The sequence below is a fragment of the Haliotis rubra genome, unplaced genomic scaffold, assembly GCF_003918875.1.
Source record: "Haliotis rubra isolate DU_JTF1 unplaced genomic scaffold, ASM391887v1 Scf28, whole genome shotgun sequence".
NCBI classification, from domain to species: Eukaryota; Metazoa; Mollusca; class Gastropoda; order Lepetellida; family Haliotidae; genus Haliotis; species Haliotis rubra.
In genome coordinates, this window is record NW_025766891.1 from 2,907,378 (window position 1) to 2,930,372 (window position 22,995).

At 41.2% G+C, this 22,995-nt stretch overlaps 1 protein-coding gene and 1 long non-coding RNA gene across 2 annotated transcripts; one reads left to right on the top strand and one right to left on the bottom strand.

The window, feature by feature from the left end:
- Positions 1-190: 190 nt before the first annotated feature.
- Positions 191-19,162, top strand: LOC124281148. The gene is made up of 3 exons (XR_006899857.1): positions 191-202; positions 3,249-3,251; positions 19,054-19,162. It is a non-coding gene; the product is annotated as an uncharacterized LOC124281148 (long non-coding RNA).
- Positions 9,542-22,366, bottom strand: LOC124281147 (myosin essential light chain, striated adductor muscle-like). The gene is made up of 6 exons (XM_046717172.1): positions 22,262-22,366; positions 21,397-21,424; positions 14,439-14,585; positions 13,191-13,358; positions 10,892-10,978; positions 9,542-10,107 (listed from the first exon to the last, which is right to left on the bottom strand). Exons 1-6 carry the CDS (start codon positions 22,262-22,264, stop codon positions 10,058-10,060), a joined length of 483 nt encoding a protein of 160 aa, XP_046573128.1. The 5' UTR covers positions 22,265-22,366; the 3' UTR covers positions 9,542-10,057.
- Between the last annotated feature and the right edge of the window lie 629 nt (positions 22,367-22,995).

Here is a 22,995-nt window from a genome sequence, read left to right on the forward strand (position 1 = left end):
GAACTGCCTTCTGTAGGTGGACAGATCTGGCCGACGAATGCGTCATGGTGTGGTGAACCATGTCCTACACGGGTAGATCAGGGCTAGTGGCGGCTCAAGGCAGCCTTACAGCAAATCGCTACACCTGCGACCTCACCTCCTCCCTCTTTTTAACCGCCACAGGGACCTGTTTCAACACAACGCCGGACTCCACACAGCTCGTGTAAGGAGTGCCTGTGTCGCCAATGCAAACGTCAGTGTCCTTTCCTGGCCTTCCAGATCACCTGATCTGAACCCGATTGAACATCTATGGTACGAACTTGATCGACGTGTCCGGAAACGTCACCATCGTCCTCAGACACATGCAGAACTTGCAAATGCGTTGCAGGAGGAATGATGAAGAATTCCCCAAGCAAAAATCCGACGACCTGTGCAATCCCTTCAAAGGCGGTGTCGAGCAGTGACGGTGTCACCAAGTGATGTCCTGAACACTTTGTGTCCACACATATGCAGTGAGTGAACTGAATTAATGCTGACAATGACAAGAATTAGTACAACATTGTATGTTCATCCGTGTTTCGAATTTCCCTCATCTATGCTCAAGCGTAATAGACTTATGTGTACTTACATACGTTTAATATAATTTCTTATTTAAGGTAAGTGCGTTTCTTTCTTTCCTTTTTTTATAGAGTATATATCAAATCAGTTAACGATGACACGTATTAAACCTAAAATGTCCACAATTTAGTCGCATCTAAAGATGAGCAATAGAGTATTGGAGACGTAACCTAACATGGGTTCCGTCGGAGGGCAATCCCTTCAGCCACAGTCCGTGAAGATCCGGGTTAGAATTGATCTTCAGTAACCCATGCTTGTCGTAAAAGGTGACTAACGGGATCGGGTGGTCAGGCTCGCTGACTTGGTTGACACATGTCATCGTATCCCAATTGCGCAGATTGATGCTCCTGCTGTTGATCACTGGATTGTCTGGTCCAGACTCGATTATTTACAGACCGCCGCCCCATAGCTGAAATATTGCTGAGCGCGGCGTAAAACTAAACTCACTCATTCACCCTTCAGCCACACAGAAGTCTTTCCCCTTTAAAACCTCTTCCATGTCACCCACGCATATCTAACGTCAAATATAATCAAGGTATACTGAATGGTATACCTAAGGCAAGGGAACGAACTCCGATCCGCCCCAACCAACCCCTACCCCTAAATAAGAAATTGATATAAAAATTGTAAATATACAATTCAATAAAATATACACCCACCCCAATAAACAACAAAAAACAACAACTAAACATAACAACAACAAAAACAGCAATTAACGAACAAACAACACAAACTGTGTATATATTGACTTTAATAGCAATCTTTTCAGGTGACAAGGATTACGTGAAAATAATGATTTTGACTATGACATCATATGAATATACATGTAATATCATCTGACAGGATAGAAAGTCACAATTATAGCTAGAACTATATATGCTATGATCCGCAGATAGTGGGTTCGAACGCCGAAGCGGGAAGCGCTTTCTTTTGGAAAATATGCTTTTCGTGATGATCTCGAATCAAACAAACCCTTAAATATACTAAGTGGCACGGCGGGGACACCAGAAATGGGCTTCACACATTGTACCCATGTGGGGAACTGAACCCGGGTCCTCGGTGTGACAAGCGAGCGCTAACCGTGAAGATCCGGGGTAGAAAAGGTCTTCAGCAACCTATGTTTGCCACAAAAGGCGACTATGCTTGTCGTAAGAGGCGACTAACGAGATCAGGTGGTCAGTCTTGCTGACTTGGTTGAAATATGTCATCGGTTTCCAATTGCGCAGATCGATGCTCATGCTGTTGATCCCTGGTTTGTCTGGTCCAGACTCCAGTATTTACAGAACGCCGCCATATAGCTAGAATATTGCTGAATGCGGCGTAAAACTAAACTCACTCACTCACAAGCGAGCGCTTTAACCGCTAGACCCTCGAGTGAAAGAAGTAATAATCTATTGAGGTTGAAAAGGTTAAAGGGAAGTAACCGTGTCTGTCTCGATCGAGTCAGCTTGTAGAATGGGATCTCACCATTTCAATATTTCGAATGATGTAGCCAAGGAGACACACAGGCAGTAAATGTTATATGCTGAACCCAGCAGGCACACTATACCAACACACGTGAACACAACTGTACGTTCAACTAATCAGTTGGAATGTTTATCAATGGTCCTAGGTACACTGACATGAATTGGCAATGGTGTTAATTGTGTATGTTTTACCCAGGCTTCAATATGCTGTCTGAGTAGGGTACCACCTTCAGGTATCAAATCGTTATAGTCTGGAGAGTTGTGTGCTGTTGTAATTAAAACCACGTTGATTCTAAAAAAATCAATGGATTTATTTGTCTTCCTTGTAATCACAAAAAGACACATGACCGATGATGTAAAACATTTCATTTCAAACGTTTATATACCACCGTCCCACGTGACAAAGTTGTGCAAAATCTTCCTCCCGCTGCCTCACGTGACAAATTTGTGCAAAATCTTCTTCCAATATCCCAAGTGACAAACTTGTGCAAAATCTTCTTCCCACTGCCTCACGTGACAAACTTGTGCAAAATCTTCTTCTTCCCCAACAAACTTGTGCAAAATCTTCTTCCAAATACCCCACGTGACAAACTTGTGTAAAATTTTCTTTCCACTCTTCTACGTGACAAGCTTGTGCAAATCACTCCTCCAAATATCCAACGTGACAAACTTGAAAATCTTCTTCCTTAATCGTGGGGCAGATGGCTCGGTGATTAAACATCTAATAATTTTTAGTTGAAATCATGTATTCAAGGGTTCTTCAGATAGACAGGAGACATGCATCTCCAGGGTAAAATGTCTGCTCTAGCTCCTCCTTGTTGGTCTGTAACTGGGGCGGTGGGGTAGCCCTAGTGGTTAAAGCGTTGGCTCGTCACGCCTAAGACCAGGTTCGATTCCCCACATGGGCACAATGTGTTAAGCCCATTTCTCGTGTCCCCGCCGTGATATTGCTGGAATATTGCTAAAAGCGGCGTAAAACTAAACTCAGTCAGTCAGTGGTCTGTAACTGTTAGCATATAAGGGATACTTTCCGCTCGGACTTACGAAATCAAAACATGAGCTATGCTGGGATCTTTGTGGCCTTTTCACACAATGTGACAGAAACAACACATCCGCTTCTGCATTTTAACAAAATATTCATGTATCTCTTTTCAACAAATGTAGGGATCACGCAGCGCGCAGGAGACAGTAAACAGGGGAGATAACTAACCTACGACTGTCAAATTACACGCCACAGGGTAAGTGCACCTGAGCACTAAAATGTGCTGACGAAGCTGTTCGATGGCCGTTTGGTAAAGATATGCACGAAAAATGCATTCCACTATTACAGTTAGAGTACTGTGCAAGGAACACGTGTAATTTGAAGCTCTTTATATTAATGTGGTTACATAGAGATAAATGTTTGCTCATGTGTCTGTTTCGAACACCATCTAAAACTAAACATGACACGATGAAATTGCACTCTCCGAAGCTCATAACAGATGTATGTGTGTGTGCGCGTGCAAGCGTGTGTCCGTGCTTGCGTGTGTGTATATGTATTCCGCTATTAAACTGTTCATACAGATTAAATTTAAAATAGTGAACAGGGTTTGTATGTTACGTATCATGGTTAACCGACGGGTTGTGGCATTGCTATCAACATGAAATTTTGTTAACATCGGCTTAAAACTACAATGAATCCCTGTTTGGCAAGGAAACACCTTCTGCTTCCTTTTATCAAAACTCTCTATCATACTATTATGTTTGCCAAGTATTACCGGATCTACAAGACCGCCTCCGTGGTGTAGTGGTTAGAGCGTCCGCCCGGAGAGCGGAAGGTCGCGGGTTCGATCCCCGATCGCGTCATACCAAAAGACGTTCAAATATGGTACTTGTTGGTCCCTGCCTAGCGCTCGGCATTAATGGGTACAACAAGGACTGGTCGGCTCGGAGTCAGTATACTGTGTCTGAGTGGGGTATTCATGCTTCACTGCGGTATGTTATCTCAGTGGGCTGGCACTATAAAACCAGCTTAAGTCTGGGCTAGTACAAGCAGCCGCACATACACATACACACGCATGCACGTCGTCATATGAGCGAAATATTCTCAAGCACGACGTTAAACCCAATTTCACCTCACCTCACCTCACCTCACCTCACCTCACCTCACCTCACCGGATCCACAACCTGTGAAGATGTTAGGGTTAAAACTGAATTTCAGAAACCTCTGTATGTCCGCAAGGGCGAATAACGGGATCGAGTTGTCAGGCTCGCAAGCGCGATTCAAACGTGTCCTTTGCGTATCTCAATTGCGTATATCAAATCTCATGATGTGATTCACTCAGTAATTAAGCACTGACATCATAGAGCTTTCCGTTACACAAAACAAAAATCGACCCTCAGTTGTATTGTATTTGTTTGTAATTGGTAGGTTGATAGAATTCAAGGATTCAAACTCACGTCAATTGCGTTACACTATGTAGATTCCATAGGTTCCACAACCCGTGAAGATCCGGCTTAGAATTGGTCTTCAGTAACCCATGCTTGTCGTAAGAGGCGACTAACGAGATCAGGTGGTCAGTCTTGCTGACTTGGTTGAAATATGTCATCGGTTTCCAATTGCGCAGATCGATGCTCATGCTGTTGATCCCTGGTTTGTCTGGTCCAGACTCCAGTATTTACAGAACGCCGCCATATAGCTGGAATATTGCTGAATGCGGCGTAAAACTAAACTCACTCACTCACAAGCGAGCGCTTTAACCGCTAGACCCTCGAGTGAAAGAAGTAATAATCTATTGAGGTTGAAAAGGTTAAAGGGAAGTAACCGTGTCTGTCTCGATCGAGTCAGCTTGTAGAATGGGATCTCACCATTTCAATATTTCGAATGATGTAGCCAAGGAGACACACAGGCAGTAAATGTTATATGCTGAACCCAGCAGGCACACTATACCAACACACGTGAACACAACTGTACGTTCAACTAATCAGTTGGAATGTTTATCAATGGTCCTAGGTACACTGACATGAATTGGCAATGGTGTTAATTGTGTATGTTTTACCCAGGCTTCAATATGCTGTCTGAGTAGGGTACCACCTTCAGGTATCAAATCGTTATAGTCTGGAGAGTTGTGTGCTGTTGTAATTAAAACCACGTTGATTCTAAAAAAATCAATGGATTTATTTGTCTTCCTTGTAATCACAAAAAGACACATGACCGATGATGTAAAACATTTCATTTCAAACGTTTATATACCACCGTCCCACGTGACAAAGTTGTGCAAAATCTTCCTCCCGCTGCCTCACGTGACAAATTTGTGCAAAATCTTCTTCCAATATCCCAAGTGACAAACTTGTGCAAAATCTTCTTCCCACTGCCTCACGTGACAAACTTGTGCAAAATCTTCTTCCAAATACCCCACGTGACAAACTTGTGTAAAATTTTCTTTCCACTCTTCTACGTGACAAGCTTGTGCAAATCACTCCTCCCAAATATCCAACGTGACAAACTTGAAAATCTTCTTCCTTAATCGTGGGGCAGATGGCTCGGTGATTAAACATCTAATAATTTTTAGTTGAAATCATGTATTCAAGGGTTCTTCAGATAGACAGGAGACATGCATCTCCAGGGTAAAATGTCTGCTCTAGCTCCTCCTTGTTGGTCTGTAACTGGGGCGGTGGGGTAGCCTAGTGGTTAAAGCGTTGGCTCGTCACGCCTAAGACCCGGGTTCGATTCCCCACATGGGCACAATGTGTTTAGCCAATTTCTGGTGTCCCCCCGCCGTGATATTGCTGGAATATTGCTAAAAGCGGCGTAAAACTAAACTCAGTCAGTCAGTGGTCTGTAACTGTTAGCATATAAGGGATACTTTCCGCTCGGACTTACGAAATCAAAACATGAGCTATGCTGGGATCTTTGTGGCCTTTTCACACAATGTGACAGAAACAACACATCCGCTTCTGCATTTTAACAAAATATTCATGTATCTCTTTTCAACAAATGTAGGGATCACGCAGCGCGCAGGAGACAGTAAACAGGGGAGATAACTAACCTACGACTGTCAAATTACACGCCACAGGGTAAGTGCACCTGAGCACTAAAATGTGCTGACGAAGCTGTTCGATGGCCGTTTGGTAAAGATATGCACGAAAAATGCATTCCACTATTACAGTTAGAGTACTGTGCAAGGAACACGTGTAATTTGAAGCTCTTTATATTAATGTGGTTACATAGAGATAAATGTTTGCTCACGTGTCTGTTTCAACACCATCTAAAACATGACATGTTGAAATTGCACTCTCCGAAGCTCATAACAGATTTATGTATGTATTGTGCGGGTGCAAGCGTGTGTCCGTGCTTGCGTGTGTATATGTATGTATTCATACTGATCAAACAGATTAAATTTAAAATAGTGAACAGGGTTTGTATATTACGTATCATGGCTAACCCACGGGTTGGGGCATTGCTATCAACATGAAATTTTGTTAACATCGGCTTAAAACTACAATGAATCCCTGTTTGAGGAAACACCTTCTGCTTCCTTTTATCAAAACTCTCTATCATACTATTATGTTTGCCAAGTATTACCGGATCTACAAGACCGCCTCCGTGGTGTAGTGGTTAGAGCGTCCGCCCGGAGAGCGGAAGGTCGCGGGTTCGATCCCCGATCGCGTCATACCAAAAGACGTTCAAATATGGTACTTGTTGGTCCCTGCCTAGCGCTCGGCATTAATGGGTACAACAAGGACTGGTCGGCTCGGAGTCAGTATACTGTGTCTGAGTGGGGTATTCATGCTTCACTGCGGTATGTTATCTCAGTGGGCTGGCACTATAAAACCAGCTTAAGTCTGGGCTAGTACAAGCAGCCGCACATACACATACACACGCACGCATGCACGTCGTCATATGAGCGAAATATTCTCAAGCACGACGTTAAACCCAATTTCACCTCACCTCACCTCACCTCATCCCTCACCGGATCCACAACCTGTGAAGATGTTAGGGTTAAAACTGAATTTCAGAAACCTCTGTATGTCCGCAAGGGCGAATAACGGGATCGAGTTGTCAGGCTCGCAAGCGCGATTCAAACGTGTCCTTAGCGTATCTCAATTGCGTATATCAAATCTCATGATGTGATTCACTCAGTAATTAAGCACTGACATCATAGAGCTTTCCGTTACACAAAACAAAAATCGACCCTCAGTTGTATTGTATTTGTTTGTAATTGGTAGGTTGATAGAATTCAAGGATTCAAACTCACGTCAATTGCGTTACACTATGTAGATTCCATAGGTTCCACAACCCGTGAAGATCCGGCTTAGAATTGGTCTTCAGTAACCCATGCTTGTCGTAAGAGGCGACTAACGGGATCGGGTGGTCAGGCACGCTGACTTGGTTGACACATGTCGTAGCACGATGCTCATGCAGTGGGTAACTGGATTGTCTGGTCCAGACTTGATTATCTACAGATCGACGCCATATAGTTGGCATATTGCTGAGTGAGCGTTAAACAACAACCAACCAACAATAATTTCCGCTATACCATTATTCTTGTTCCAAACAAAAGGAAGACTAGCGTTACTTGTGGTTGGTAGGAGTCAATGGCGGGGACTCACGAGAAAAATGTCACAAAATGTTTCGGAAAAATCGGGCATCGACAAAACCATTACACTCAGCTTGATATGCCGGGTGACCTGAACAGAATGGGTTGTGAAAACAATAAAAAAAGCTATTAAAGCAGTAATGAAAAACAATCCTGAACATATGACTAAGATATATAATCGTATTTATAACATTTTCTGCTATCCCTCATTCCCCAAACACCGATGGGGGCGGTGTGGTAGCCTAATGGTTAAAGCGTTCGCTCGTCGAGCCGAAAACCCGGGTTCGACTCCCTACATGGGTACAACTTGTGAAGCTTATTGCTGGTGTCCCACGCCGTGATATTGCTGGACTATTGTTAAAAGCGGCCTATAACTAAACTCACACACCCAAACACCGGTGAGTCAGTGAGAATATACGCCGCTTAGAATATTCCAACAATGTCACGGCGGTGGTAAGCAAAAATGGGTTTCAAGCGCTCTACCCATTTGAGGAATCGAAGTCGGGTTGTCGGCAGTGCAAGCGAATGCTTTAACCACTAGGCTGCCCCACCAAGCACCAGCCAAAACGACTGTGAAATGTTGATAACCTAAACAGGTTCTCATATCAAGCAGTTCCCTGCGAGGAGGCGAGCTTTCCCGTTAGCCCGCTAATCATTCCCCCACGATACTAGTGTTTATATACACCAGGTAAAGGTTAAGTGCAGCGGCTTCTTTAGTTCCACGTGTCCCGAACATCCACGCATGTTCTGAAAGCATATCCATGACATTTATCTCAGTTTTGGTCATTGCCCAAGATACCAGGGATATCCCTTGAGCAGTCCCAAGAAGGACGCCGCATGTTACTTCAGATGCTGGCAACATGTTGGTGATATCACATGACCCAGAGATGCGGTAGTTTAGAAAGGAGGGGGTGCACAGTTCATTTTCACCTGTTTCAATGATCTGGACAAAAGGGGGGAAGTGTGTGTGTGTGTGCGTGCGTGCGTGCGTGCGCTCGCGCGCGCACACATCAAAGTTGATCTGATGTTTTCATTACACTCAGCGTTGAAATGAATGTTTGATCACGTACCGATTTGGAATTAGATTGTGATTCATTTTGACCACACTTAAGTGAAGTTCTTACAAGCACTCAAACAACCCATCCAGTCAATGTAAGGGCAGTCTAAGCTACTAAATCAAAACGGACTAGCAGTTTCTAAGACCTGGCTGATGGCGGATGGACCTCACGTGTCCAGTCAGTGGTTCGCTTGGTCCAGTCTCAGCTATTCCATGTCACAGTGACATAACCGGAACAGTGCTGACTATAGCGTTAAACCTCACACCTCACTCACTAATAATAGTCTATTATTACAAATGCCTGTGACCGCTGTCAGCATACCCACAATATACGACCCTCGGACTCGTTTTCTCAAATACTGTCTGGATAAGAGAATCTCCGGATATATGAATATCTTGACAGTTAAACCCATAAATTTTATGGAGGCACCACCCCACCCTGACTCTTGTATATAGTGAATCATACGATGATCCAAGTATCACTTCAGAGAATTTAACTGAGCGAGTGATTGAGTTTAGTTTTACGCCACACTTAGCAATATTCCAGCTATATTGCAGCGGTCTGTAGATAATCGAGTCTGGCCAAGACAATCCAGTGATCAACAGCATAAGCATCGATCTACGCAATTGGGATACGATGACATGTGCCAAACCTGATAGTAGCATGGGCTACTTAACGGGTGAATTGAACTGAACGAGAGGGTAGTAACAAAACTGTTTGGGTTTTTTCGTAAAACATCATTAGACATGACCGTTTATCATTTATGTTGTACTTCCTGTAATATCTGTATTTTGTTGCAATATTTTTACCAAGTGCTTAGATACGACAAACAATGATGATGTATTGAGTGAAAAATCTTTAATTCGGGGAATTATTTCACTATACACACCGCCGAGGTTGCAGAAAGGATACCCACAAAGATGTTCATCATTTTGTGACTACGTTGCTGATGAATTCACTGTACATGTGAAAAGTCAGATAGTTCCCATGGAAAACGGGCACCGAAACCGGTTTCCCATGAAAAACATTTACCGGAATCGGTTTCTGAAAAAAATATTGCACAAATGAATAGAAAAAAATGTCACACGGCAAAATATTCCCTACGAGGTAGGTTTTACGAAATCTTCGTGAACTGTGCTTCTCCATGAAAAGGGGACGAAATTCAAATACTGTGCACTAGATGTTCGTCGGCCTATGACTAATTTGTTCGCTAGGTGTCGCTTCAGGTCCCGAGATTGGCAACTTCCGGCAGCAGCTTCTCAAAGGACCTTCACCTTGGATAATCTATTCAAACGATATAATTGGTTGATGATTGACTCTGTTTGGCGCATCAGATTGGTTTTGAATTTTAAACTTTTTACTTGTCCTTGTCTGGGTAAGGTCCGGCCATTACTCTGGTAATGAAATCTGAAAGAACAAAGAGAACCGGCATTAGTACATCACGCCCCTGTCTGGATAATCGAGGTTTTTCTGTGGCCTTTGATTGCAAGGTACTCTGAACTATTCAATTTAAATGACCATTTCATTTAAAACAGAAAAATGAGGAACCACCGAAATGATGAATCATATAATTCATATGCTCAGCAAATCGGAGTCACTGCATTCACTATTTTTATTCCACATAACACTTAAATTAGTAGGCCCATGGTAGAATGAATAATAGAAGACAGACTGAACCTTCAAAATAGTAGGCCGAAGGTAGAATCAATAATAGAAAACAGACTGAACCTTCAAAATAGTAGGCCGAAGGTAGAATCAATAATAGAAAACAGACTGAACCTTCAAAATAGTAGGCCGTGGGTAGAATCAATAATAGAAAACGGACTGAACCTTTACAATAGTAGTTAGTGGGTGGACTCAATAGTAGAAAATAGACTGACCATTAAATTAGTAAGACGTAGGTGGAATCAATATTAGGAAAAATAATGAACCCCTAAATAGTAGGCCTTGGGTGGCATCTGTAGTTGAAAATAGACTGAGCCCTTAAATTAGTGAGAAGTGGGTGGTTCAGTCTGGGGCTATTTGAGAGCATCTTGTAATAAATATACCACACTACCTTAAATGGAAAAATGCATAGCTAAACCATCACCATGTTTTCAAACCAAGTTTTGCTCAACTGCGAAGTATCAATTGAAGTCACGAAATATTGATGTGTGAATTATTTGAGGCATATGTGACAGTAATTTCTCACCTTCATATTTGACATTTCCTTCAAGATCTTCTCTCAAGTCCACACACTGAATAATATCGTCAACCTGCGGGTCCTTCAGCCTGTCACCTGCACAACAGAAACACAGAAACTAGGTGAGACAATGGGTTATGAAGGTGAGGACGACTCTGGTTTCAGAAACCAATCACGCCGTGATAGGATGGGATATAACCCGTGGTCGTGGGTTCAAATCCCGGCCCGATACTGTTTCCAGGTTTGTCGGCACCATGCTCCTGGGTTTTCATCAAATTGGTAAACGTCTTAGATCTCTATTACTTCGGGATTTCCCCCACAAGAAGCTGATAAACCGTGAAATAACATCCTCGATAATCTCCAGGGTATACGTTCCGATAAATCTCCACCAGTACCCTGGGTGCATCTATGACTCAGGTCGATCATTCTATTACCTCCCTTTGCTGGCTTTATATCCAATCAGGCGTTTACGCTGGGAAGCTGAGCGCACCAACCACAAGTCTTCTAGCACAACTAACTTTCACGCGGTAACTTCAAACTTTCTAAAACATTTGTAGTTGAGTCATTACATTATGTCTCAATGTATCCTACTGAAATACCTATAAGCAAAACGTAGAGTGGCCATTAAGAGATGGAGGGTAAATGGGCAACGCTGGATTCATCCGTATTTCAGTCATACAGAATCGACAAAACGATTTCCATTGGACTAACGCTTAGTCTCTTAATATATATAAGTTTGATAGTAACAAACAAGCCAATTTAAATTGAAAAGGAGACCCAGGGAGACCAGAGATTCAGAACCCTACACAATTGAACCTGAGGAAATGTTGATTTGGTTTATTTAGGGCTGTAGCACTGCAGAGAGGGCTTGGCAGTAGGGAAAATAATGTGGTTCTGGGACTGTGAGACAGACTAGATCTCCATTTGCAAAAGAAATCTCTACTAAAAGCAGAGTCAATTGTACGAATCCGATCGTGTCATGTGTTTATAAATCACCATCAACTAGTGTTGATACAAGTGTTCGCTAATAGGTGAGGGTATCCTGTCCCATCCATGGCACCCGTCACAAACTCACGCAAAGGCAGGTCAATTATTCACCTAATATACACATATGGTACATGTGAAAACAGGGAATTGCATTGGCCTGACACTGGTGCGTCGTAAATGAAACCCTCTGGTGTCTGCCATCAAACGTTTTACTGAGGCTTTGTAAACTTAAACAGTTTCTTAGCTGGATTCGTTTGACGATCTTTGAAATCTCGGTTGAGAGAGCTCGGTTGTATCCCAAAGGTGGCGAAATGTAAACAACAACTACTGGAGTATTGCTCGACATACAGGGAAAGTTTCTATTGGAAGGTTGAGGTCACCACTCTTGTAGAGATTAATGTTGGGAATTGGTTAAAACATCTAATAATTGATGATTGGTCCATTACAACAGATCAATCATCGAAAATAATTGGTTAGCGTCATTTATCAAATGTTCCTGTTATTTTCTGTTGAAGATTAGTATGTTAGGAACACATATTTCCTGGATTCTCTAAGATAAATTCAATCATGACTTGGAACGAGCTTGTGGTGCTTATAAATGTAAATTTAATGACACAGACAAAACCAGCCTTGTGAAAAATATTGTTAATGCAAACAAGTGTTCCAAGATTGGCCGTGTTCGATTACGAAAAAAGATTGCTTGGTCGTTTAGTCACTGGGACCAATCTACGATTAATTCAATTAATCGGACCACCACTAGTGGAGATTACTTCACGACATTTCAGAAAGGGGCAGTTGTGACAGAATATACGTATTTCGAGGAATCACACCACGTGAGCCGTAATAATAATAACAGAGCAATGATCTAAATCAGAATTAGAGGTGTGACGATACAGAAATTTCACGATACGATACGTATCGCGACATCGATACGATTCGATTCGATGCATATCACGATATGCTATCTTTAGTTAATTTCATTAAAAGAAAGCAAGCAACAGTGTAAATTTTGACATAACGGTCAATTTCTAGTGACAATTAACAGTTTTAAGGTCAACGATACATATCGCGATACGAAAAAAGTATCGATATATCTATCATCAGATAAAGCATCACGATTATCGATACTACGATATATCGTTACAGCTCCCTATCAGAGGACCCTGCCCTTGTTCGGATATTTTAGGTTCGTGGTCTCCATGGGGACCAGCATTAACATTTCTACCAGTGAGATCATTTCAGCCGGCCGTGATGTAGCAAGCAATATTGCTGTCCACGGCGTAAAATACCACTCACTCAAGATGTGTTCAAGATGACGTACCCAGTGACGTCAACACGTGTCTCAACTCGGCAGATGAAATGAAACCTTGTCCCTCCCTGTCGAAAGTTTTGAAGGCCTCCATAAAGTCAGCAAACGTTCCGGTGTCTTGTATTTTGGCGCAAGCTTCGTAAATTGTGAGGAATTCTTCTAACTGGTAGGATTTTTCACCTGGAAAGAAACAAAGAACGTTACATCTAAGTCCGTTATGATGATAAAGAGAGTTACGAGTGAGTAAGTTTAGTTTTACGCTGCTTTTAGCAACATTAATATCACGGCGGGGGACACCAGACTGACTGAATGAGTATGGTTTTACGCCGTTTTTAGCAATATTCAGGCAGTATCACTGCGGGAGACACCAGAAATGGGCTTCACAAATTGTAATCGAACCTGGGCATTTGGCGTGAGGAGCGAACGCTCTAACCACAAGGCTACCCAACCGCCCAGGGGGACACCAGAAATAGGCTTAACACATTGTACCCATGTGGGGAATCGAACCCAGGTCTTCGGCGTCACGAGCGAACGCTTTAACCTCAAGGATACTCAGCCGACACCAAGAGCGTTAAGAAAATACAGAAAGAGTGAGTGGGTTGGGTTTTTACACCGTTTTGATCAGTATTCCAGTTATATCATGCCGTGTCTGCTTAATGTAGGAGAAAAGCCCGAAGTCATGCATGTCTCACAACGTTAACACTTTTGTGCAACCAACGAGCTGGGTGCTGACAAATCTAAAAACATGATCAAGGCCAACCGGAAATCGAACCCACGGGCTGAGGAAACAACTCGGCACAGCGAACTGCACCTCCTAAGATTACTGGGTCATCATGACCTTTTAAAATGTGAACGTTTATCTTCTATTTCTGGTAGATCGTAAGAAACGGACTGAATACAGTGTGTTCGGTTAAAGCGTTCGCTCGTCACGCCGAAGACCTGGGTTTGAATCCCCACATGGGTACAATGTGTAAAGCCCATTTCTGGTATCCCCCGGCGTGATATTGCTTGAATATTGCTAAAATCGCGGTAAAACTAAACTCACTCACTCTCTCTTTTAAGTCAAATCTGGGATATTCCACGAGTTCAGCCTATGTTTTTTGTAATTGGATTAGTAAGAATGGCGTACTGACAGAAAATGAGTGGTGAGTGGGACTGAGAAGGTTTACCCGTATGCATCCTTTCGAAGCATGGTTTCCCCGTTTCGATGTTTCTGAAATATTGAGGTTAACGCTCATTTCAGTCAGTGTTTATACCTACCGAACTTATCGACACCGCCGTTGCTTTTGATGGTTGCTTGTGTGGGGTTGAGCCCGAGGCAGTACAACATGTCGCCGGTTTTGGCAGCGTCTACATCTCCGTCTCTACCGTCCCAGAAATCAAACAAGTCAAACACCTCTGTACAATCTGCAAAACAACATTATATAGGTAACATAAATTAGAAAGGAAAGTATTCATCTGTCACTCGTTGCGTGCAGATTGTGGACAAGGCGACACCATGATAACAATTCATGTAACCCACTGACAGACAGATCATATAGTTGAGTCTCCCTCACGTATATACTTAAATGATATACAGCTAAACGCCATCGTGTCTAAGTTACTTCGAGTTATCCGATGTTCGAACTAACGGACTAAGCTTTTCCTTCGAGAAACCCTGAGTTGCACACACCGATGTTCAATGTACATGTACATAAGAAGACAATAGCATCATTATAGGCTGTTCAGTGGTCACGAGTGGGGCATGAGTTGATGTTCCCTCCATGTTTGTTTACGTTCCCTGACCGCAAAGGGCGAGGGGAACATAAACAAACAGAGGGTACATCAACCCATGGGCCCCGAGGGACCAGTGAACAACGTACTCAATGTTAATTTTGAACTGTTTGGAGCACGGGTATTGGATCATAATAAGGAGTACCGGAGTTAAGCAACAGCCCAAACGCTACTAACACGAAGTACCACAGTTCAGCATTTCCAGCGGGTAACATTGAAGCGGGGTACATTGATTGGCTCAGCCGATCAGAAAGCGACATTTATGTGCGCGGTAAGATAATAAATATCCGCCAGCCACTCCATTGGAGTTCAGACTGACCTGTGTATATACATGTTAAAGGATATACACACAACACAAAAGAAACGTACACAAGACTAAATAAAGGGGTATTATCAGATGCCTTCATTTCTTGACAACCTTTAATGTTTGCACATTTAAACAATACGTAATAACTGGTGTGGCCAATGATGTGGTAACAATGCTGAATCTCGCGAAGCATTATAAAGGCCTGCAAATACCTTGTGAATATTTATTTTCGTTGATTGGAGTATTTCTTTAAGTGACGTACTCTAGCGTATTTAAAATAATGATTGAATGGTCACAATCCCTCAACGCCTTTGAAAAGCGGAAATATCTTATTTGGATAGATAATGCAGGTAGTATAGGTGTTCGTAGATGAAACTCATTTTGACCTGAGAGTTTTTGATATCAAAGGGAAAAAAGTGGAAAAGTTACTTCGATTTTGTTGCTAGTTGTAACTGCCGTAGACACATTACGTCAATTTACGAGTGAAAAAGAATCAACGGATTCATTAAAACTATTTAAAGGACAAAGTAAAAGTGTAAAATCAGACGGCCCGAAATCGGCTTCCAAAACAAAACTATCCAGGGATTCGCCTGTGGGCAGCTATGCATGACAAATGTTTTCATTGGCTGATCTTTATCTTGTTAGTAATAATCTTCTCTTTTTTTCGCCATTCCGCCTGGAGAATTGACCCAAACTGGTCACGTGGTCGGTTGCTAGGCACCTATAGTACACTTAGATTTACATGTAGTCTCAAACACATAGCAGTCTTTTTTGGAGATGTATATCTAGAAAATTAAATGCTGAAAACCAAATATAGTCGAAATAATTCTTACTTATTCAGCTTGAGGACATTGGAGACTTGACCAATTTTTCTGGACTTGGATTTGAATACTTTTTTCTATTCATTCTGCATTGTTAAAGCCCTTAATGAAGCAAGCCTAGATGTTCTTAGGTCTGAATCTCCCACCTCATAAAGCTCCTTTTCGGTTGAAGGGGAATTATTTGTTTCCATCAGTTGTAAAAAGCGATTTTATTGGATAAAGATTGGTTTCTAATGACGCTTTTTTGACAGACTGCTATAAGGATCGTGATTGGTCAAAATCAGACATGTGACCTAAGGCAGCCAATCATACTACGGCAATGGATACCGTCCTCGTCAACGAAAACGGTTGTTGAATGGGTTAAACACGATATGTTTGTTTTGTTAATTAATTAATGACCATCAAACAATGTTGATTCACCACCAACAAGATTGATGTATACTGTACCGCTAAGTGGCTGAGCTGAAACTGAGTGAGTTCGCTAATCACGTCGTTAATTGGGTCTTGGGGGTAGTAAATCAGTTCGCTATAGCCGTTAATTCGTTACTCACGAGTTCGTTAATCACGTATAATTTTAATGATATTATAAAGGACTGTTGCCGGGACTTTTAAATTTGTTCGCTATATCCGTTTGTACGCTATATCCGTGTTCGCTATAACCATGTTCTACTGTATATTTATTTTCAGAGACTATGCATAAGTCTAGAGAACATCCCACTGAGTACTAGTACTAGTACTCCCCTGAGAACATGTCAAGGCTTTTAGCTGGCCAATCCAGTGTTCGTTGTAGTGGTAGATAAGCTGGGACGACAGTTACCATGTAACTATCAGTATCTAACACAAAGAACCCTTTCATGGTGATACTACAGCCCATGCCGTTCTGTGTATAAATAATTCAGACCGATAAGGACAGGTATTCGCTACAGTCTGGGAGCATGTACATATGTCGAATCTCGGATATCGCCTAAAGTGCAAAGGTTGGTGTGCATGAGTGTTAAAACGCACACGTTAGCTGCCTAGACTTACACTTAGTCTCTGAATATTAGGGGTGGGTATTGCAGAGAATATTCCTATTGCGATATATTGCGATGCGAAAGCATGTATTGCGATATGTATTGCAATATATTGCATGAAATATTTTTAAACAAAAAAATACATATAACCGAGTTACTGCTTGATTTATAGAGCAAAGACACAACAAAATCTCTTTGCTGGATTAAGCTTTAATAACAATTTTTAATCATGATAGAATAAAAATGTGAATAATATTTGGCACAAATAAAACAAGGAAATATCCGAAGATTTCCGAGTGTTACGACGTTTTCCGAATACATGTCAAAATACCGGTTTTCTATCAGCGTAACAAATATTTCATCAGTTGGTTTACTTATGTTCTAACATGCCGTTTAACGTGCACATTAAACATACAAGAAGTTGCATTTACCTTGGGGTATAAATGGCCTCACCACGTTAAGATTATATATGACTATCAAATTTTAGGATGTTCTCATACTTTTTGCTTGTAGTATATATATAATTTTGATAGAAACAAACAATTCCTTTTAAATTGAAAAGGAGCTCAAGTGAGAAGGTGATTCAGAAACTGAGAAAATCTGGTTTGCTTCACTTAGGACTTTAGCATTTCTGAAAGTGCGACGCAGTTCCTATAACTGTGAGTAGCGCCAATTAGCTGTCCTATTTCCAGAAGAATATACAGAATATATCTGACATGACTTGTCATAAACGCGAATGGTAAATTCTTAATGAAGCAAATGGATGGGTTTGATGCTCATTAAACCAAGTATAATAATTTAGCGGTATTAGTACGGTATAATGAGGCAATCGAACACGAGCACGGATCAAGGCAAGCATTTTGCATACACAGCTAACTTCAACGTTTTATAGTTCTGAGGAAGTGAATTATTTCAAAAAGGAAAGGTAACCCTTAAAATTGACTGACATCTAGTCTCGCAATAAACAGAAAAAACTTTCCTAAATATTATCATAAAATATCTTGAATAGGAGCCTCGACACGTTCTTCATTACTACAGTGATAACCTAGTCTTCCCACAGATTCTTGACTTAAATGGGCTTTGTTGGGTACATGTATATCTATTTCATAGGACAGATCACTCTTATATATTTAAGCTGACCGAAGTATCTGACCTACGAGTGTAATTATGAGTGTAGCCATAGTCCACCTGTTTCAAGATGAAAAAAGGTGACTCTTGTATGTACAAGTTATGTCGAGTTATGCATAATATTCGACACACCGGCATTCGACTCATCGGGATTTGACTGTATTGCCATGAAGGTAGATGCTTAATGAAAGGAATATGATGTGAGTTTAGTTTTACGCCGCTTTTATCAATATTCCAGCAATATCACGGCGGGGGACACACCAGAAATGGGTTTCACACATTGTAGGTTACCTATGTGGGGATTCGAACCCGGGTCTTCAGCGTGACGAGCGAACGCTTTAACCACTAGGCTACCCCACCGCCCCTGTATATGATGTGAAGTTTATACAGCTATTACACAACATTCCATTGTGTATTTATTTATGAATACGCGAAATTGCGATAGGTCTCTGTCGTCTTTGCTAGCGATTGTATATTATTTAGATATTGTTAGTGTTACTTGGCACCATTTCAGCATTATGACAAAGCCCTGCTCGTATATAAATTCAAGTGTCACGTTTCGTACAATATAAGTTGCAGTTCCTAAAATCAAGTCAATTCTCAAACGTCACTTTCCCTAATAATTACAAAATCAAGACGATATGTCAATTGTATGATGAAATCAAATTTCGTTCCGCCAGTGGCAGAGCTAGCACACAGAATTGGACACACATTTATCTCCCTTGCCTAACTGCAGGATCTTAACATCCAGGATGAATAATTTCGGTTCAATGGCCGTTTCAGCATTGACTCAGCCAGGCATTGTGTGGCGTAGCTACCATTATGAAAAAAAGCCGGGCTTACACATGATTTTTGCTAAATGGTTGGGCAAACCCTCAATTCTATCTAAATATATAGCTTTGTAACCTATCGGACTTACGCGAAAAAAATGGCTTACTACGCTTCTGAATTAGCCCACGTAACTAAATGTCTGTTGAATTGAAGATAATGGAGTATTACTGTCGATTAACAAGTCTGCTAGTTAACCTTTTCTCTCTTCCTATTAGTAAAATACTTACTAGAGCAATATACAACTGCAATGAGGGGGCATAAACCCTTACAGACAGCCGTGTCCATAAACATGCAGGATAGCAGCGTTTATGTTCTGACAATAGGTAATTTCGAAAGACATAGCACCATTTAAACTGGATTGAGTAAGGAGTAAAGAGATTAAGAACTTGTGGAAAAACTAGATACTAGATATAGTCTAGAGCTTTTCGTTATATGACAAAAAATGCCATGCGGCGCCATTCAGACGCTCACGTGGAAAACAACATTATTGTAAGGCCAAGATGGAGGGGAAATAATATTTTAGAAAGGACCGTGAGACAGACCAGCATACATGCATACGGACATTTCATTATTTCTCATTCACGTGTTCATGAAAATATTTCAAATTTATGGGAATATGCAATTTAAGTGGCGAGTGAATGGCGTGAATATAAGTCTCGAGTCAATGATAAATATTTCCAATCGATAGCAACGATTTATCAAAAGCAAAGGTATTAACTTATCCTTTCAACCTTACATGAGAGGTGGTGCGTGAGCAGCTCGTGGTTCCTCCGAGCAGACGATATCCGGTTTCAGATGAGATCTCTCACCGTTTATTTTCGGCTGACGTCGAGATTGTTCACACCGATCAGTCTTCACACGACTGACAAAAACGCGTTATATATGTCCTGTTCATTCATTTCGGAGCATGCATGCACTCTCGGGGGTCCTTCGGTTCAGGCAAATTACTCCTGTTTACAAACACTGAAGGTGTGAGCCTGGCACATCGGGCCGCGCTACATACACGGGATATCGTCTTGTGTCTTAACTATATAGTTACTTTTGCACATTATTAATTGTCTGACATGCAGGGAATACTATATGAGGCATCCTTGTCGCTGAAACAGAGTCTCTTAATATACGTTCCAAGCGGGCTAGATCCTTCCACACATCAGTCAAAAAAACTGGTTGAACAACCATCATCTGTTTGTAGTTCAATCCGCCTCCGATCGGTTCATGGTCGGCTAGCTGCCAATAATTTGACCTCTGTAATAACGCCGTTAGCGTCATTTCGTCTCTTTTTTTTATTTACTTCGTTTTCTTTAAATCGTATTTTTTTAGAGATTTCTGGACTTAGGTTTCTGTATTGACGCAATGGTCGCATACCTCATTATGTGAGGACAGAATTATTTGACCTTCAGGAGTCTAAATATGGATTCGGTGTTCTCGTGGAAGCGTTATTCGGTAACATCCTCTACAGAGGTCGCTGCGCTGTTCTTAGACTAACGCTTAGACTCTGAATGCATATATATGTATATATATATATATATGTTGAAAGTGACAAATAAACCCATTTAAATTGAAAAAGAGCCCCAGTTAGATGGGAAATTCAGAACCTGAGTAAATCTAGACTTACTTCATATGCAGGATTGTTTTATTTCAGGGAGGGCTGGACAGAAGGGGAAATGTGGTTCAGGGACTGTGAGACAGACTAGGAGGGCCAGGCAGTAGGGAAAATAATGTGGTTCAGAGACTGTGAGACAGACTAGGAGGGCCAGGCAGTAGGGAAAATAATGTGGTTCAGAGACTGTGAGACAGACTAGGAGGGCTAGGCAGTAGGGAAAATAATGTGGCTCAGAGACTGGGAGACAGACTTGGCTGTTCTTTATTGTCAGTATCGGGGACTGGATAATTGATCCAAACTCCACTGTCAAAGTCGCGTCATCAAGTATATTTGTCTAAGAAGTAATCATGTTGTCCAGTGTACTGTTTGTACAATGTGACTGCATATTGTTTGCGTATTCATATATTCACTTTTGCCTTTTTGAAAAACATTCGGCCTTAAAACCTCAAGATCAGTTTTGGTTATTCGAAAAGTGTTTTTCTCCACTTATCGGAATAATGACCTTTTATCATTTATCAGCTTAATTTGTGTAAATTTTCTTAAAAAAAGAATACGGGCCAGAGATCAATAAAATCGAACTTACCTCTTAAACATATGCTAATTTTGTATTTTCGAAAACCCATGTTGCCTAGCTTTGCCTTACCTGCCACCAGTGACAACCACAACACAATACCTCCACCCACGTGGTAAATGGTATCCACACATACATGATTCAGTACTCCACAAACACAGGGACACTCACCGTCAATCTCGTCCCGTGATAAAGAAGACTGAAATAAACCAAATACAATGTTATACATTTGGATATGTATTTTTAAGGGCAATTCTAATTGTTACGTGACCCAACACTACATCTAATCTGAGAGGAAGTTAATCATTCATCTAATTTCTAAAGATTTAAAGGGCAAATATTATATATACAGAGAAATATTTGATTTTCTTATTCATTATATTGTTGTGAAATATATTGCAATGTACATATGATTTCACTTCCTCACCACGAGGTAGTAGAGATGCATGTCATTGAGAAGGGCAAACAGCCCACATGGCCAGTGAAATGGCGGCTGGGGTAAATTAGCGATATTACCCCCATGGTCAATTAACAGTTCACCGTTAATTTCACCTGCTAGTGATTCTGACAACCAAGCATGTGACCTATCGCTCAGGTTGATGGTAATACAATTACTAGCTTATGGTGTTGTAACGAGGCTTAACGGAATGGCATTTTATCGCTCGACAGGTGTCTGTTCTTCGGATGCATGAGGACTCTGCTTTAATAGCTGTCATTGCAGTGGAACATTATTTAAAATATTTGCATTAATGAAAATTAATTACGAATTCAATTTTACTTATATTAAAAAAAATACACTTTTTTTTCAATTGTGAAAGAAATACTGAAATAGCCACATCCTATGATAGTTGGAAATCCTTTTATTTTACAATACGTTTTAATGGATATTTGAAACTAATAGTGACTTGTCACATTATCAAGTCTAATTTGATAATGTGAGACCAGGTGATAATTTGTAAGAATGATCAATATAGGACGAGTAAACTAAAAGCAAATAAAATATATCCTGATAATTTTTGATGGATTTTCTACTTACCATCTCGTATGTTCTTTCGCTGCTGCCGTGAAGATGGTTGATCGAGAAAGGACTACCCACGGAATGCTAAAAATGCCGTGTGGTGCTTCATCAAGCATCGACTGCATTTATAGGGCGAGCCCATTTTTACAACAGGGGCGTGGCAAGTTGACGGCTGATGGCAGAAGGCGGTGCGTCTGTTCTTTGGCCATTCTAAGACCTCTCTATTATGGTAATATTTGGTTTTCGCTGACACCTTGTTTGTCAACATTAATTAGAGGGGACGATTGAGATTCAACAGGTTTCTGTCCGTTTCTTTTCAACTTGGTCCACCTACAATCCACGCCATTTAAACGGAAGTGACGCAAAAAGGTAACAATATATATCTCAGCATTAGGCATTACGAAGAACCCTCTTAAACTGCTAATAATCATTTTAAATGTAACAAACAGCGTGCATTTTGTACGCTTTTTAAAGTTTATTAGCTTGAGAAATTATATCTCTTCAGCTTATAGTTTTATATAAAATTATACTGCGCAAATCTTTAATCAAAGCCATTTTGCTTTTTATTCAATATGGCGGACAATAGCTGTGCCGTTGCTAGGGCCTACGTTTACAGCAGCTTTGGACATATTTGGAGAGTAAGGGACGAGTCATACCTGCTTTGTTAGACATGTGCCAAACTTGGTATGAGGGCAATCCGATACTCGGCAGCTGGCTGGAGCAAATGAAGGGATATCGTCGGTAACCGTGGC